A 13797-nucleotide genomic window follows, 5' to 3' on the forward strand; every position below is an offset into this window, starting at 1 on the left:
ACCCCCGACATTAGGTCCTCGGGAATGCTTATTAAGGGTGCATGGAGTAACGTTAGATTAGTCTTGAGTTCAATGTATGGGCTCATACATAAACTAGGAACTATGCACAGATTCTTCATTCAATAACAGCTCCAGAGGTTAGAAAAGGAGTTCATGGTTTATTTGGCTGGCTTACTAAAAAGTATGAATTAAGTGAATTCACTCACTGCTATCCAGTCGATGGTGACACACAGAGACACTATAGGACAGGGTATAACTTCCCCTGCAGGTTTCTGAGACCGTCAAGGTGAAATGTCAGACCTGCCTTGGTATACTGCAGAAGCTATCCAAAGGTTCCTGAGCACACGAGAGTGGATTTATCATATTGGACCCACAGACACACCCACAACAGGGTGCCTTTTACCACAACAGGGGGTGCAAATTTGTGTAGGAAGCCTTAGAATCCTTGAAGAATGCTGTGATGGCTATTTTATGTAAGTTAAATTTGATAATAGGAGCACTGGTGGCGCACTGGCTATGTATTGGGCTGTGATCCTCAAGGTTCACAGTTCCACACCACCAATCATTCCTTGGGAGCAGGACTGGGCTTTCTACTCCCCTAAACAGTCACAGCCTGGGAACTTCACAGGGGCAGTTAGTTGTACCCTGTCCTATAGGGTTGCTATGAGCACTGACTCGATGACAGTGAGCCTGTGTTTTTTGGGTTATAGTTGACAATGGGAACTACCCAAATGAATAAGACAAAAGTACAATGGGGCTGACTGGACCCCGTGGTGGTAGAGTCACATTTAATTGACCAAGACAAGGTGGGTTTGATTACCACAATGGCCAGCAGTCACAGCCATAATCAGAATCGTCTTACTTATACAGACTTATGGTGCCCCTAGGAGTGAAACAGATGGAACATCTACTTACTTGATTTATACACGTGTTAGGAGTTCTGGGGCAAGTGAATGCCGTCCAACTTGAACCACCAGAACAGTCACAGCTCTTCAATTCCTACATTTGAGCTAACTTATAGACCTACAACCCCTTGAATGAAAGAGCCAGATCTCCTTGAGGAAGAGCCTTATTGCAAATGAGGGCAAGTTAAAAAGTACTGCTACAAAATCATACAAACTTTTCTTATACAAAATGTGAAGCTACTGTTTTCTGACATATCCTCCATCTAAGCCTACACATTTCTGAAAACAGTGCTCCCTCTCTAGCCCTCCCCTGGCAGTTCTATGCTCTGCAGTGCGTGCCACATCCAAACAGCAGTTTGGGCATGCTACGGGACTCAAATTGTATTGCTCTTAAATGTTCTTTAAGCTTTGAGGAGAAAAGGAAGTCTGAAGGGCAGTTGATAGATGGAGTAGAGTTTCCCAATTAAATTTTTACAGGACAGCCCCTGCTAACCTTGAAGAATGAGTAGGTGCACAGTCATGAAGAAGAAAAAAACTCTCAGTGCAATTTTCCTGATCATTTTCTCATCATTTACGTTTTCAATTCTCTTAAAACTTTTTTCTAATAAGCCACCATGACTATCCTGTGTCCTTTGTGAAAACCAAGATTACCTTTTTGCTACCATAACCTTTTTAGCTGGCCTCTCGGTCTTGGACTAATTCAACAGATCCCTTCGGAAGCCACTGTTTTGATTGGACCTTTTGGTGGAAGGCACCCTAACAAGACTAAGACAAGTATGTTACTAAGAACTTGTCTTCAGTCATCCACTGACTGCAGATGCATGTTCATTCTAAACAAAACTGGTTTATCAGCTTTGTTTAGCATGAACCCATGCCTATATGAACTAAAACTCTAGTAGCAAAACTTTATGTTCTTGCAAAGCTTGCCCTCTCTCAGGCCCGTGTTTGACTTGCCATCCTCTGACCTCTGGTACATGGGACATGAACCAGCAGCCTGCCACCTGGCCTGCACAACTGGGTTCATTTGCCTTTGCAAACAGGTGAGTCAGGAGAAGCCTCCAGTCTACACATGACCCAAGGGTTTTGGACTTGCTAGCTTTCATAACTGATGAGTTGTTTTCTTAAAACAAACCTCTCTATTCATTAGTAGATATATATAAATTAAAAAAATACACACTGAGGGAGCTTCTAAGAGCTTGTGAAAAATAGAACCCTCTGAACTTTTTGAAGCCCTCTTTGTGTGTGTGTGTGTGTGTACGCAAACCTTCATTTATACACATACACATGCTTATGGTATTGTGATTTTAGAGAATCCAGTCTGAAACACTGTCCAAATGATAATGCAGAGTATAGTACTCATCTTTTTGGATAAATCGGTGAGAAACTATGTGAGGTCTGGCATTTAACACAAATTCCAAGATTTGTTTGATCTGATTGGGATATTCTGCCTCTCCCTCCTACATTTTAAGAGATCCATATTTGTCATGAGCCCTGTGGGAATTATTCTCTGGTCCCAACATAGAAATCAACCTGGGTTTACAAGGGTGGTTTTAGCTCTGTTCCTCCCGAGTGTGGAACCCTGGGAAAATTCATTTCATTTTTCTGATCCTAATATTCTCCTCTGTAAAATGGGTGTAATCAAACTGTATCACAGAGTTGTTGGGAAGATAAAATGAGGCAGTATGTGAGAGCACCTAGCCTAGGGCCCAAACCACTGCACTTAAGTGTATCAACTCAATGAAGAAATAGGCTTCGAATGCAGTTAGCTCACAGAAACGACCACAACAAACCTAAGTCCTTCACTCCTAAGGCACTATCCTTGTCTGCTAACACTGCTTATTCATCCTCGTTAATACTCTAAGAAGGAGTCAGAGTGGGCTTAATGCCTCTGCTGGCTGTACTTGCTGCTGTTCTGAGAAAGCCTTCTGCCATGAACTCTCAGAACTTCTAAGAAGGAGAAAAGAGACTTAGTAGAGACCCAGATGTTGCTATCACTAACATCATGCTCAAAGCAGAATGACTTCCAATGACTTTGAGGCTCAACTTTTTGTTGTGAAATGGGATAATCATACCTACTTAAAGGAATGGTGTGGGAATTAAATTAGAATGTATATATTACTATCATGGGGGACGTGATTCTACTGCCTCTTTGCTTGGGTTTTTGTGAAAAATTCTGGCTGATCTAAAAAGCAGTCAGCAGCCTTGAGCAAGAAAAAAGGCTGAAGGCTAAATCCTGGGATTACATGTGGATAATTTAGCTTCAGACAAATGGAGGTGGTAGGAGGATACAGGAAGGAAACTTTGGCTTCAGATAAAAGAACAGAATGGATCCAAGTTAAGATAAGCAGCCAAAACATTCTCGATGACTAAGACATGCCAATGGACAAGAGATAAAGAAGGAATGACTAGGCTGGTTCCAGTAAAGGAGGGGAGGAAGCTGTCGGGAAAAGAATCAGCTGCCAGGGAACCCTGATCGCCCGTTAGAATGCAGTGTTGTTCTATCCATCGCTGGGCAGAGTAGACGACTATCATAGAGCAGTTTCTGAGGAAATTGGCTCCGAAGTTTCCACATTCCTCAGCATGAGAATGCACTGCTGTCGAGTTGCTTCTAACACATAGCGACCCTTCAGGACAGAGTGGAACCACCTTGCAAGGTTTCCAAGGCTGTGTATCTTTACAGAAACAAGACAGTCCTTTCTTTCTCCCATGTAATGGCTGATGGGTTTGAACCACTGACTTTCCAGTTAGCAGTTGAGCAACTTTAACTACATGGGAGCATGAGCATCAGCCACACCTTCCCTTTGGGAAGATTATAAAGCGGGGTCCTTTAGTGACATTAGGGGAACAGTCCTAAACACACTAGAGGGATCCAGCCTGCTGGCTTCGACACTTGCTTCCTAGCACGGCTTCCCATCTGCCACATCTGTGTCAGCATAGCCCAGGGATGCCTGTGTTGTCCGAGGAGTTGAGAAGCCTTGCCTCCTGCTGTCCCTCCATGTTTTGTGTGACTATCTATAGCTTCTGAGCACTCATCCTCTCCACGGCTGTGGGAAGTGCACGATGACTGGGCAGCAGTGTCGTGACATAATACTGTTCACACCTAACATGCTGGGGGTGATGGGGCGCTCAACTCCATAGCCCAGGGGCCACTGAGAACCCACACCAATATTCACATGGGCTCCATGAGAAAGTCTTGGTCACTACTGTATCCCTAGTGAGGGAACAGAGTAGGTACTCAGTATTAATTGTAACAGCAAATTATAATGCTCCCTCTCTTCCATATATTATATAGACCACCAGCAGCTGCTGTGATTAGAAGGGTTAACTTTTTGAGAAGTCTTATTACTGTGATGTTAACTAGCATCCTGCCTACTCCCTGGGCGAGGGAGACGGCAGGCCTCCTGTCGGGGGAGAAGGTACTCTGAAAGCACTCTAAATTTTCTTCTGGCAGAGTGGCTGAGGCCTTCTCCCAGGAATGCAGATGCCACATAGAGAGCTTAAGCAGAGGTTGTAAATTGGTGGTGGCTTCTACCCCATATCTGGCTTATAAAAGAGCTTGGTTCACATAGGATTAAACATTTCTTAAAATTAGTCACACATTTAAAAATCAGAGCTTATACAAATCACTTTCCAGATTCTCTCGAAGAACTGAAAGATAAGAGAACACTAGCGAGAGTCAACTAGATGGGTCACACATGCTCTGGTGGGCCACACCCCTTCCTGGCGCTCTCATTGAGCTTTCCTATCTAGCTCCTATAGGCACCCGTGTATGAGAAGCCTGCTTTGGAAGATTTAAGGAGGAAAGCACAGCCTTAGTTGGTCAGGGAGCCAACCCCTGCTCCAACCACCCTAGGTGTCTGCTTTGGGGCTAAGTGGGGCCCTCTCACCTGATGAGTCAGTGACAGCTGGGTCTGCGAGCCGCCCATAGTGTGCCATGAGTTTGAGCTTGGTCTCTTGTTTCCTGTGTTTCTTGCCCACATAATGTTGTTGAGCCATGACAGGATCGTTGAAAGTCGCATGGCAGAGGCTGCAGAACTTGTCTGGATCGATCATGTCTCTGTTCTGGTGCAAGGCTAAGGTGAAGGCCACAAGAAAAGGGTTTGTAAGGCATTTCAAAAGAGCTGTGGTGAGAGTTCAGACAGAAACAATGAAAAACCCTGAAGGTGTCTGGTTTTCGAATATGCTGAATGGAAATGAAGGCTGGTGCCATTAGTTAGTCACGCTTGCAGATGTTGTCTGTGTGAATCACACAATGAACGCCTCCTCTAAGTGGGGAAACTGGGAAGATATGGGGGACCCCAAAGCCCAGCTATTCTGGTCAGCAGCTTTACCTACTGTAGGCCCAAGTCCTGACTGTCTCATAGCCTGAGGAGACTGAACATCTGCCATCAAGCTGCCAATGCACAACAGAGTGGGGATTTATCTACTTGCAGCCTTGCTGTCTCTCACAATCCCTGGAACTTGACAGAAAGTGGAAAAATTTGGCTGTTTTATTCTTATCCTCAAAGTATGCTAGTGACAGAGAGATAATGCAAACATGTAGAGAGCTGGGGCCTTGGAGGCCAGTCATTTAGAGAAGGCCTCTGCACTAAGGACAGCTGTGTGTGCACACCACCTTCCAGGTTAAGGGAGGGAGAGCGCAGGGTGACATTAACATTTACTTATATGCTCCAAACCCGTATCTCTCCCTTGGCCCTCATCACCACCTTGAGTTTGGTATCATTTTGCCACACTAGAGAAAACCTCAACAGGAAGTGACTTGCCTAAAATGACTCGCTAATGAGTGACCCAAGGTGTATGCGGTCTTTGCTGTGCCAGAGTATGGCAGGGAGACCTGGGAAGCTCCAGCCCCTGCTGCCACCTTCAGAAAACATCCTTGGCTCCGGTCAAGGAGCCTGGCTAATGACAGCCTGGTGGGGGCACGTGTGTGTGCCTCCTGTGGGGCAACTCACTTGCTGAGGCTGCGCCTGGACAAAGGGAACACTGCAGTGGACTCACGAGTCTCAGGAGCTGGGGTGGAGGGCTCGGCAGCGCCCCAACAGGAGCGAGCACAGTCTGTTCAGATGCGCTCGCATCTCTGTGTCACTGCAGGGGGGGCTCTGGAGAGTCCCAGTGAGTCAGAAGGAACTTTCTTTTCCCGATGAGCTTCCAGCATAGGGTGTCTCCATTTTCCTGGCCACTGATATTTGTTTCAGCAAATTATTTGCAAAGTAATGTGCATGCTGCAGAATATTTGATATTAGAAAATATCCAGTATGTATTGAGTGAAAAAAAGGAGGTTGTAAAGCAATGTTTCTTACAGCCATCATTTTGTGTAACAACAAAAACCACACGTTATGTATGCATGGAAAAAAAGACCAAATGTAGACAGTTAAGGAGTGTTTTTCTGTATTTTCCAGTGTTTCCCAATGAAGTTTTTCTTTTTGTATCAGGAAAGGGGGGCAACAGCAGGATTTATGCGGTGAAAGTCCCGACTAAACCCTTTGAAAGACGCGGCAGAGAAGCACCTGAGGTACAAGACTGAGCTACTAGGCGTCCAATGTAGATGAGAGCTGTAGGAGTCTTAGGAAATAGTGTCTAGTCGGTGTCGTGTTATTTGTAACACTAAAGAGAGAAGTGGGGGAAATGGTCAACATCGGAAAAACAGCTAACTACAGTCTAATGAGTCTAATAAGAAGTTATGGTCATTACAGATGTTTATGAAAACAATGTTTAACATGGGAAATGTTGTATTAAATAAAAACAATATAAATGATATGTGCAATAAGAGTATACCATTGTTAAAAGGGAGATGTGTACACTGGTAATTTCAAAGTCACAAGCATAATATTAACTGTTTCCCTATGGAGGATCTGGGTGACACGTGACTTTCTACTTTGAATCTCTAGCATGATTTGAAGTAGAGTTATTCATAATGAACCCATTTTTAGAAAAGCAATAAAGTTATTTAAGGTAGTCTGTGCTCAAATGTAATATATAGATTTAATCTAAGTATATATAAAATAAGCAAACACACACACACACCCAAGAGACTAAAGGAGAAATAGTATTCCAAAAGGTTAATAGTGGTTATCTATGATAATGATAAAATCATGGGTGATTTTTCTTTCTATTTACATACATTATGTTTTCTACCACATGCTTTTTATCACTTTTACATTAGAAAAATAATATCTAATTTCAGACGTATAGGCATAATTGCTATGGTAACATGGGAATGGGCTTAAACTAGAAAATTAAAAAAATAAATAGAAAAGGGTATGTGCATTACATAAAAACTTTTCTGCGTGTGACAGAGGGCAGAAGTGAATCTAGCAAACAACCTGAGTCTGGAGTCTGGCACTGCACATAGTCGATGAGCAGGGCATTCTGGGGCATATTCCTTTCTCATCTGTGCAAGGGTAAGTTATTAAACTAGCTTTCCTTGGCCTAATGCTTTAATCTTTTCTGAACTATCATGGCTAACAGAAGCAAGCAGCACTATTATAACTTACGGTAAGCAAGTCTGACTACTACCATATTTTATGGGGGGTGGGGTGGAAAAATGGGGAGGGGAAGGATTCCATTAACTGACATTAATGACGGTGATAATAATCATAGTGGCTGTCATTTACTGAGCATTTTTTAGGAGTTTATATACATCTGGTCTCAAACCTATCAAGTAAAGAATAGTATCTACATTTCATAGGTGAAGAAACTCAAACACAGAGAAGTTAAGCTACAAAGATGGTAAATATCAGTGCTAGCATTTAAAACTGATTCTCTGACTTCAAAGCCCATTTCTGTTGTCTCATAACTAGATTTGGATAAGAGTAGTGGTATAATTATGAGTCATTTTTTACCCTGTCTTCAAAAGTTTTTCAAAACATTTATGCTTTGGAGTGCCAATTTATAAGAAAAGAATAAGAAGTAGTATATGTCTTGGTCCAAAGCAAAGAGAGAAGCAATAATTATGAAAAATTAGATAGAGATCAAAGAACTTACATTTGCAGAAATTTCAAATCACTAATTGCAGTCGGTAAAGGTTCAAACCCCCAGAAAGTCAGGAGTTAGTGAGATGAAAGTGAGCGCTGAGCCTCAATGGTGACAAGATAAAGGGACTATGTTAGCAGTTGCTGCATTGAGAATGAATTCACACAGCTGCACGCATTGCTTGCTGGGCAAGAGTAGCAGCACTTAAGTATTTAGCTTTGAAAGGCAAGTCTCTTGTCTTGAGGAGAACAGGTGGTTATTGAGGATAAAAGTGAACAAGCATAACCTTAGCACTTGAAAAAGACAAGGATTTAGCTTTCAACTGGGAACACATGGTGCTAAGGGCAAGGGGTTGCCGGGAGGAAAAAAACATCTAAGTGGGAAAGGTAGAAAATTGAACGCTCTCCCCGTGCACAGCCTGGAGGTCTTCGCACTCCTGGGTTATAATTATTAGGACAAAAAAGCTCGGGGCTAAGAAAATTGATGTAAGCCAAGAAAGGGAGGTGAGGTGAGCACAATTTTGAGGCTACATTTCAATGTAGCGGGGTCAGCTTTGATATTTTTTATTGTTTCTCGAAAGCAATTCAACCTCTCCAAGTCTGTGGCCCCAAGGAACCTTTCTGAGAGCACCCGGCACGTACAGCACTACTCAGGAAAACCAGTACCTTCCACCTTAGTGGATTGCTGCTTCAGCTTTAAGTTCTTTGCGTGGGTCTTCCCCAGGTAGTGCGACTGGGCCACGACCGGGGAGGAAAAGGTCATGTTACAGGTGGGGCAGCACTGGTTCTTGTCTTTGCTTCTGCTGCTCTTCTGGGTGGGAGAGAGAACACAGGTCTGATCATGCCACTGCCCAGCCAGAAAATCCTCAATGGTTCCCCACTACCCACAGGATAATGGGCATCCAAGGCCCTTTTAAAAGCTGACCCCACCTACTTTTCTGGATTAGTCTTCAACTACCTTCCCCCAAGCTCTACTTGTCACTCATTCTGTTCTCTGACACCTCCTGCTGCCTAGAATGCTTTCCCTTCCTCGCTGCCTAGTACATGCCTGCTTAGCCGTCAAGGCCCTGTTTTAAATATCACCTCTTTCTAGAGAGCTTCAGTCAAGAAAATCATTCAGCAAGCAAATTACCGATCAACTGCTTGATTCCAGGTAGAATATATCTTGCATCTCCTCCATACCCCTAGAGTACTGTACATTGATCTCTAGCATACCACATACCACCCTATAACTGCCATTGTCATACCTTATGAGGCTTTTCTGTGAACGAAAGGCCGTGTGTGGGCCCAAACTGGCTTGACTTGTCTAGTTCCTAGCCCTAGCAGTCTGAGCCTAGCACATAGGAAACTCTACCTCAGGGTTTGTTGAGTAAGCAGAACACTGCGGTTTATTTGTTAATTAATAGATTAGAAAACAATGTATTTCAAGCCCATACGGAGGGCTTCTAAAACTCTGTGAAATGTCTGGCCTCTGATGATGGTATTCACTCTAATACAAGGTTTCTTAATCTTGGCATTATTGACATTTTGAGCTGAGTACTTCTTGGTTGTGGGCTGTCTTGGACATTGCAGGATATTTAGCAGCATTGCTGGTCTCTGTCCACTAGATGTCAGTAACACAGCTTCAAACTTGTAACAACCAAAAATATGCTGCCAGATGTTGCCAAAGGTGTTCTAAGGGTAAAAATCATCCCCTATTAATAATCACTGCTGTAAGGTAATCATTTACCTAGATCAGTTAGGAGAGTGAAGGTTTGATATTAACAACCCTGTGATATTGACATATACACGATTATACTTTTCATAATCCTTCCACATATAGGGCTTAAAAAAAAAATCCATGGAAAAATTCCATCATCACATATTCCATTTTCCATGACCTTTTTAAGAGTTTTACTGGCATATAATTCACAAGTCATACAATATAATTCAGTAGTTCACTCATTTTAAGAGCTGTACAATCATCACCACAATCAATTTTAGAACATTTTCTTTGTTCTTTTAAAAAATCCCCTCCCGTGGTCTCCGGTGAACCACTTGACCACTTGAGCTGACTAGTGATAAACGGGACTCGTATCTTCCTGAAGTCTACTCATCAGGACCTCCAGAAGATGGCTCTAGAAAACCTGTAGAAGAGGAGCGCAAGGCCCCTCCACACCTGTGGCCACTGTACAGGAGGCAGCCAAGGGAAAGTAAGCTCCTATTTGCTGACACCTACTGAGAACTGGAAGTTTACCACTCAATACCCTTCAGCGGATAAGGGTTGTCAGCTTCATTGTAGGGAGGTAACGCAGTCACCTAATTGATAGGTTGCAAGGCCTATTCTGCTAACTTCTCGTCCCATGATTTTTATATAGCCTCTCAAGGAATAAATATAATTGTACTCCTTGAGGGCTGGGGAATCATTTTAGTATGTCCTCATACTATTTCTGAGTCAACAACCATCTCAATCAGAGCACGTGTTTTGGAAAGGTGTCCTTTGCACTTATTTATTCAAAACACCCATGTCCTAAACCTGGCATTTCCCCTTGGATCTCATGAAAGGAAGCATCCTCGGTTCCTTTCCCTTTGTCTCTTGGAGCAGTGAAGGGGAGCTTCTTGTCCTGCTCAACAAACCACTGGACTCCATTTACTAAGCCCCTACTATAAGAGGGCTTCAAAAAGCTCATGGAAAAATTGAACTAACATATAATGAAACATTGCCACAAACTTTAAAAAGCCCCAGATGTGGGTAGGCTCCATGTTGCGTGCTTTTTATAAACCCTCCCTCATTTTAGTTTAAAGGTATTATCCTCCTCATTTTTTGTGAAGGAAGAATTGAGGTCCACATCACACAGCAGGGCCAAGATGGTCTGACTCCAAAGGCCATGCTCTTTCCACCACATTGACCTGCCTGCTGGCCTCACCAGGAAGCAAGCGGTCTCAATGTGGCAGCTGTATTACCTGATCTGAGTCTAGCTTCTTCGTTTCCCCCTTTAATGTCTCCATTCCATGGATTGCTAGGTATCTCTTCACTTTGTTGGCATGTTTTTTGCTCTGCAAGAACCCAGGAAAAAGATCAAAGATAGCCAAATTCCATTTCAAACCTAAGGCACTCAAAACACTTAATAGATTTTCATCTGGTTCCTCTGCACAACAACTTTGAGGAGAAGAGGGTGGGGAAGGCACCTAATTAACTGAGTTCCTATTCTGTGCCAGGCACTTTACATGTTGTCTAATCTAATCTCCATCAAAAATCTATAAAAAAATGACCATCTGAATCTTACAAATGAGAAAACTGAGGCTGAAGATAGTGCAGGGTTTCTTGCCCAAGATGAATACACACAAGTCTATTTAAAGCCAAAGTTCATATTTCCTACTATCCCAAGCCACAAGGTAAGCTATGAGTATAATGGTTCTAATTTTGATGGGCGAGATGAGTCTCACAGAAGTTACATCAACCTTCCAGTCACAAGCCAACATGCATGGAGGTAATGACTGGGCGCCTAAGAAGTGCTCACCCTTCCCTGTGTAAGCCAGGGAGGGAGAAGTTGGGGGTCTGGGAAGCAGAGCAGTTCTGGCAGTCCGGAGGCATACCTACCTGGTAATGGGCCAGTTTCTGGGACTCCGAAATGAGCAAGGCACAGCAAATCTTACACTGGGTGTTGGTGAAGAGACACTGGTTCTTCTGGATCATGTGCTCCACTACACAGGGGAAAATAAAATATTTGAATTAATAAACACTTGCTTAACAGCACAGCACAGAACCATTGCCACACTATTGTGTCAGTAAATTCAGTCACCTACCCTTACTGCCTTAATGGTTCATGTTATGTTCTTCTCATACCACTAATAAAACCAAACCAATTGTTGAAGAGTTACTGCCCCTGATTCAAGGTTACCTGTGTGTTTCAGTGCAGAAGTGTGTTCCACAGGACTTTCAATAACTGTGGCCTTTGGAAATTCTGTATTTTCATGGAAATAATGTAGACTAGAATTGTTTTCTTTTCTTTTCTTTTTTTTAGAAACCACTAATTTCTAGTCACACACTCCTGGCCAATCATGAAGCTGTACACATGGATGCAAAAAGACCCAGGGGAAAGTAAAAGCCAGGGCAGATTTACATGGCCCAAACTCTGCATGTGCTGCCCTATTCATATACAGATCCAATGGCAGAGGACAGAAGCTTTACTGGGTCCACGTGTTTGCAAACAAACTCTGCCAAATCACTGTCAAGCAACAAAGACACTGAAAAACAAAATAAACCAAACCTACTACCACTGAGTTGATTCTGACTCACAAAGATCTTAGAGGCCAGAGTGAACTGCCTCAGGTTTCCAATTGTCACAGGAACAGACTGTCACAGCTTTCCTGAGTGCTGGCCAGCTCAAACCGCCAAGTGGAATGCTTTAATGAATGCATCACTCTAGCTAGGATTATAGATGCAAGGAGACAGAACTTATTTAGAAGAACCATATGCTATTAAAGCCATGTAAACGATTTTGACTTTCGTGAGCTCTCAAGCTGAGGGAAGCCCATTCCAAGAATGACGACCACTTGAAAAGCCGAGATGAGATGGGGAGAGAGATGCCTGGCCAGCCCCATCATAAATGACTCTGAGTCAGAATTATTCAGCCAAGTCATTACTGAATTCTTGGCACATAAACGCCATGTGAAGTTTATGAGGTTAGAGGAAGCTGAGCTGTATAGAATTATCAGAGGAATAAAAATATCAGTGTACAGGCAACTGACTTTTGATAGGGGCCCAAAAAACATCAAATGGGAAGCAGATGCCCTCTTAAATAAGTGGTGCTGGAAAAAATGGATATCTACCTGCAGAAAAAGAAGCAAGACCCTTATCTCACTCCATGCACAAGAATAAACTCAAGGTGGATCACAGACCTTGAGGTAAAACCCCAAACTATTAGGGCTATTAATGAGGGAATTGGGACAAACCTGAGAACTTTGGTACAGGGAATACATAGGCTATTGGAAATAGGGAAGGATACAAATACAGAGCAGTCACAAATAGAAAAGTGGGATATACTGAAGATAAGTCACCTGTGTACATCAAAATAATTCACCAAGAGAGTAATAATAGCCCACAGACTGGGAAAACATCTTTAGCAATGACACATCAGACAAGGGCCTTATTACTAAAATCTACAATACTTTGCAAGCTTACAATAAGAAAAAAACTAACTGCCCACTAAGGAGGTGGGCAAAGGATCTGAACAGAAGTTTCAGAGGAGCAGAAATCTGAATAGCCAATAAGCATATGAGAAAATGTTCCCAATCATTAGCCATAAGAGAAATGCAAATTAAAACAAGTATAAGATACCACCTAACACCCTCAAAGATAGCTCAATTCAAAAAAATCAGAAACTAACAAGTGTTGGAGGGGTTGTGGGGAGATAGGAATGCTCGTCCACTACTGGTGGACCTGTAGGTATGTACAGCCACTTGGAAATAGACTTGGCGATATCTAAAACAGATGGAGATGGAGCTACCATATGACCCAGCAATCCCCCTACTGGGCATATACCCAGAAGAGGCAAGAAACAAACCACAGCCAGACATCTGTGCTCCAATGTTCATCGCGGCACAGTTCACAATTGCACGGAGTTGGAAACAACCCCAATTTCCATCAACAGACGAATGGATCAAAAAACTGGTACATACATACAATGTGCATGAAGCACATTGCCACACATGGGAAGAACTGGAGAAAATCATGCTAAGTGAAGTAAGTCAAGCACGAAAGGACAAGTACAACGTGAGTCCACTGAGGTAAGCTTCAACAACAACAACAAAAATGGGGCATAGGGGAAAAGCTCTATATAAATACATCCCTGGGGTGAGGTCCAGCAACTTTGGCAGGGGCCAAACCCAATCCAGGGATACATATGGCAGCTAACTAAATAAGAGGGGGAAAGAAAGAG

At 43.0% G+C, this 13797-nt stretch overlaps 1 protein-coding gene across 5 annotated transcripts in view; it reads right to left on the reverse strand.

The window, feature by feature from the left end:
- Window positions 1-13797, reverse strand: part of ZNF346 (zinc finger protein 346) — a 50175-nt gene that overhangs the window by 18919 nt on the left and 17459 nt on the right. For 2 of the 5 annotated variants that reach the window (XM_004696814.2, XM_045284853.1), the window contains exons 2-5: window positions 11457-11560; window positions 10820-10912; window positions 8543-8687; window positions 4793-4978 (exon numbers count right to left, since the gene is read on the reverse strand). The exons of 1 other annotated variant lie outside the window; for it this stretch is intronic. In XM_004696814.2, the coding sequence (XP_004696871.1) occupies window positions 4793-4978; window positions 8543-8687; window positions 10820-10912; window positions 11457-11560 (528 nt within the window). Of the gene's footprint in view, window positions 1-4792; window positions 5027-8542; window positions 8688-10819; window positions 10913-11456; window positions 11561-13797 lie in introns of all 5 variants that reach the window. 2 more of the 5 variants (XM_030888815.2, XM_045284852.1) reach the window with 2 other exon arrangements.

This window comes from Echinops telfairi, unplaced genomic scaffold (assembly GCF_000313985.2).
Source record: "Echinops telfairi isolate 266 unplaced genomic scaffold, ASM31398v2 ScPeMD7_7469;HRSCAF=8507_0, whole genome shotgun sequence".
In the NCBI taxonomy this organism is placed as follows: Eukaryota; Metazoa; Chordata; class Mammalia; order Afrosoricida; family Tenrecidae; genus Echinops; species Echinops telfairi.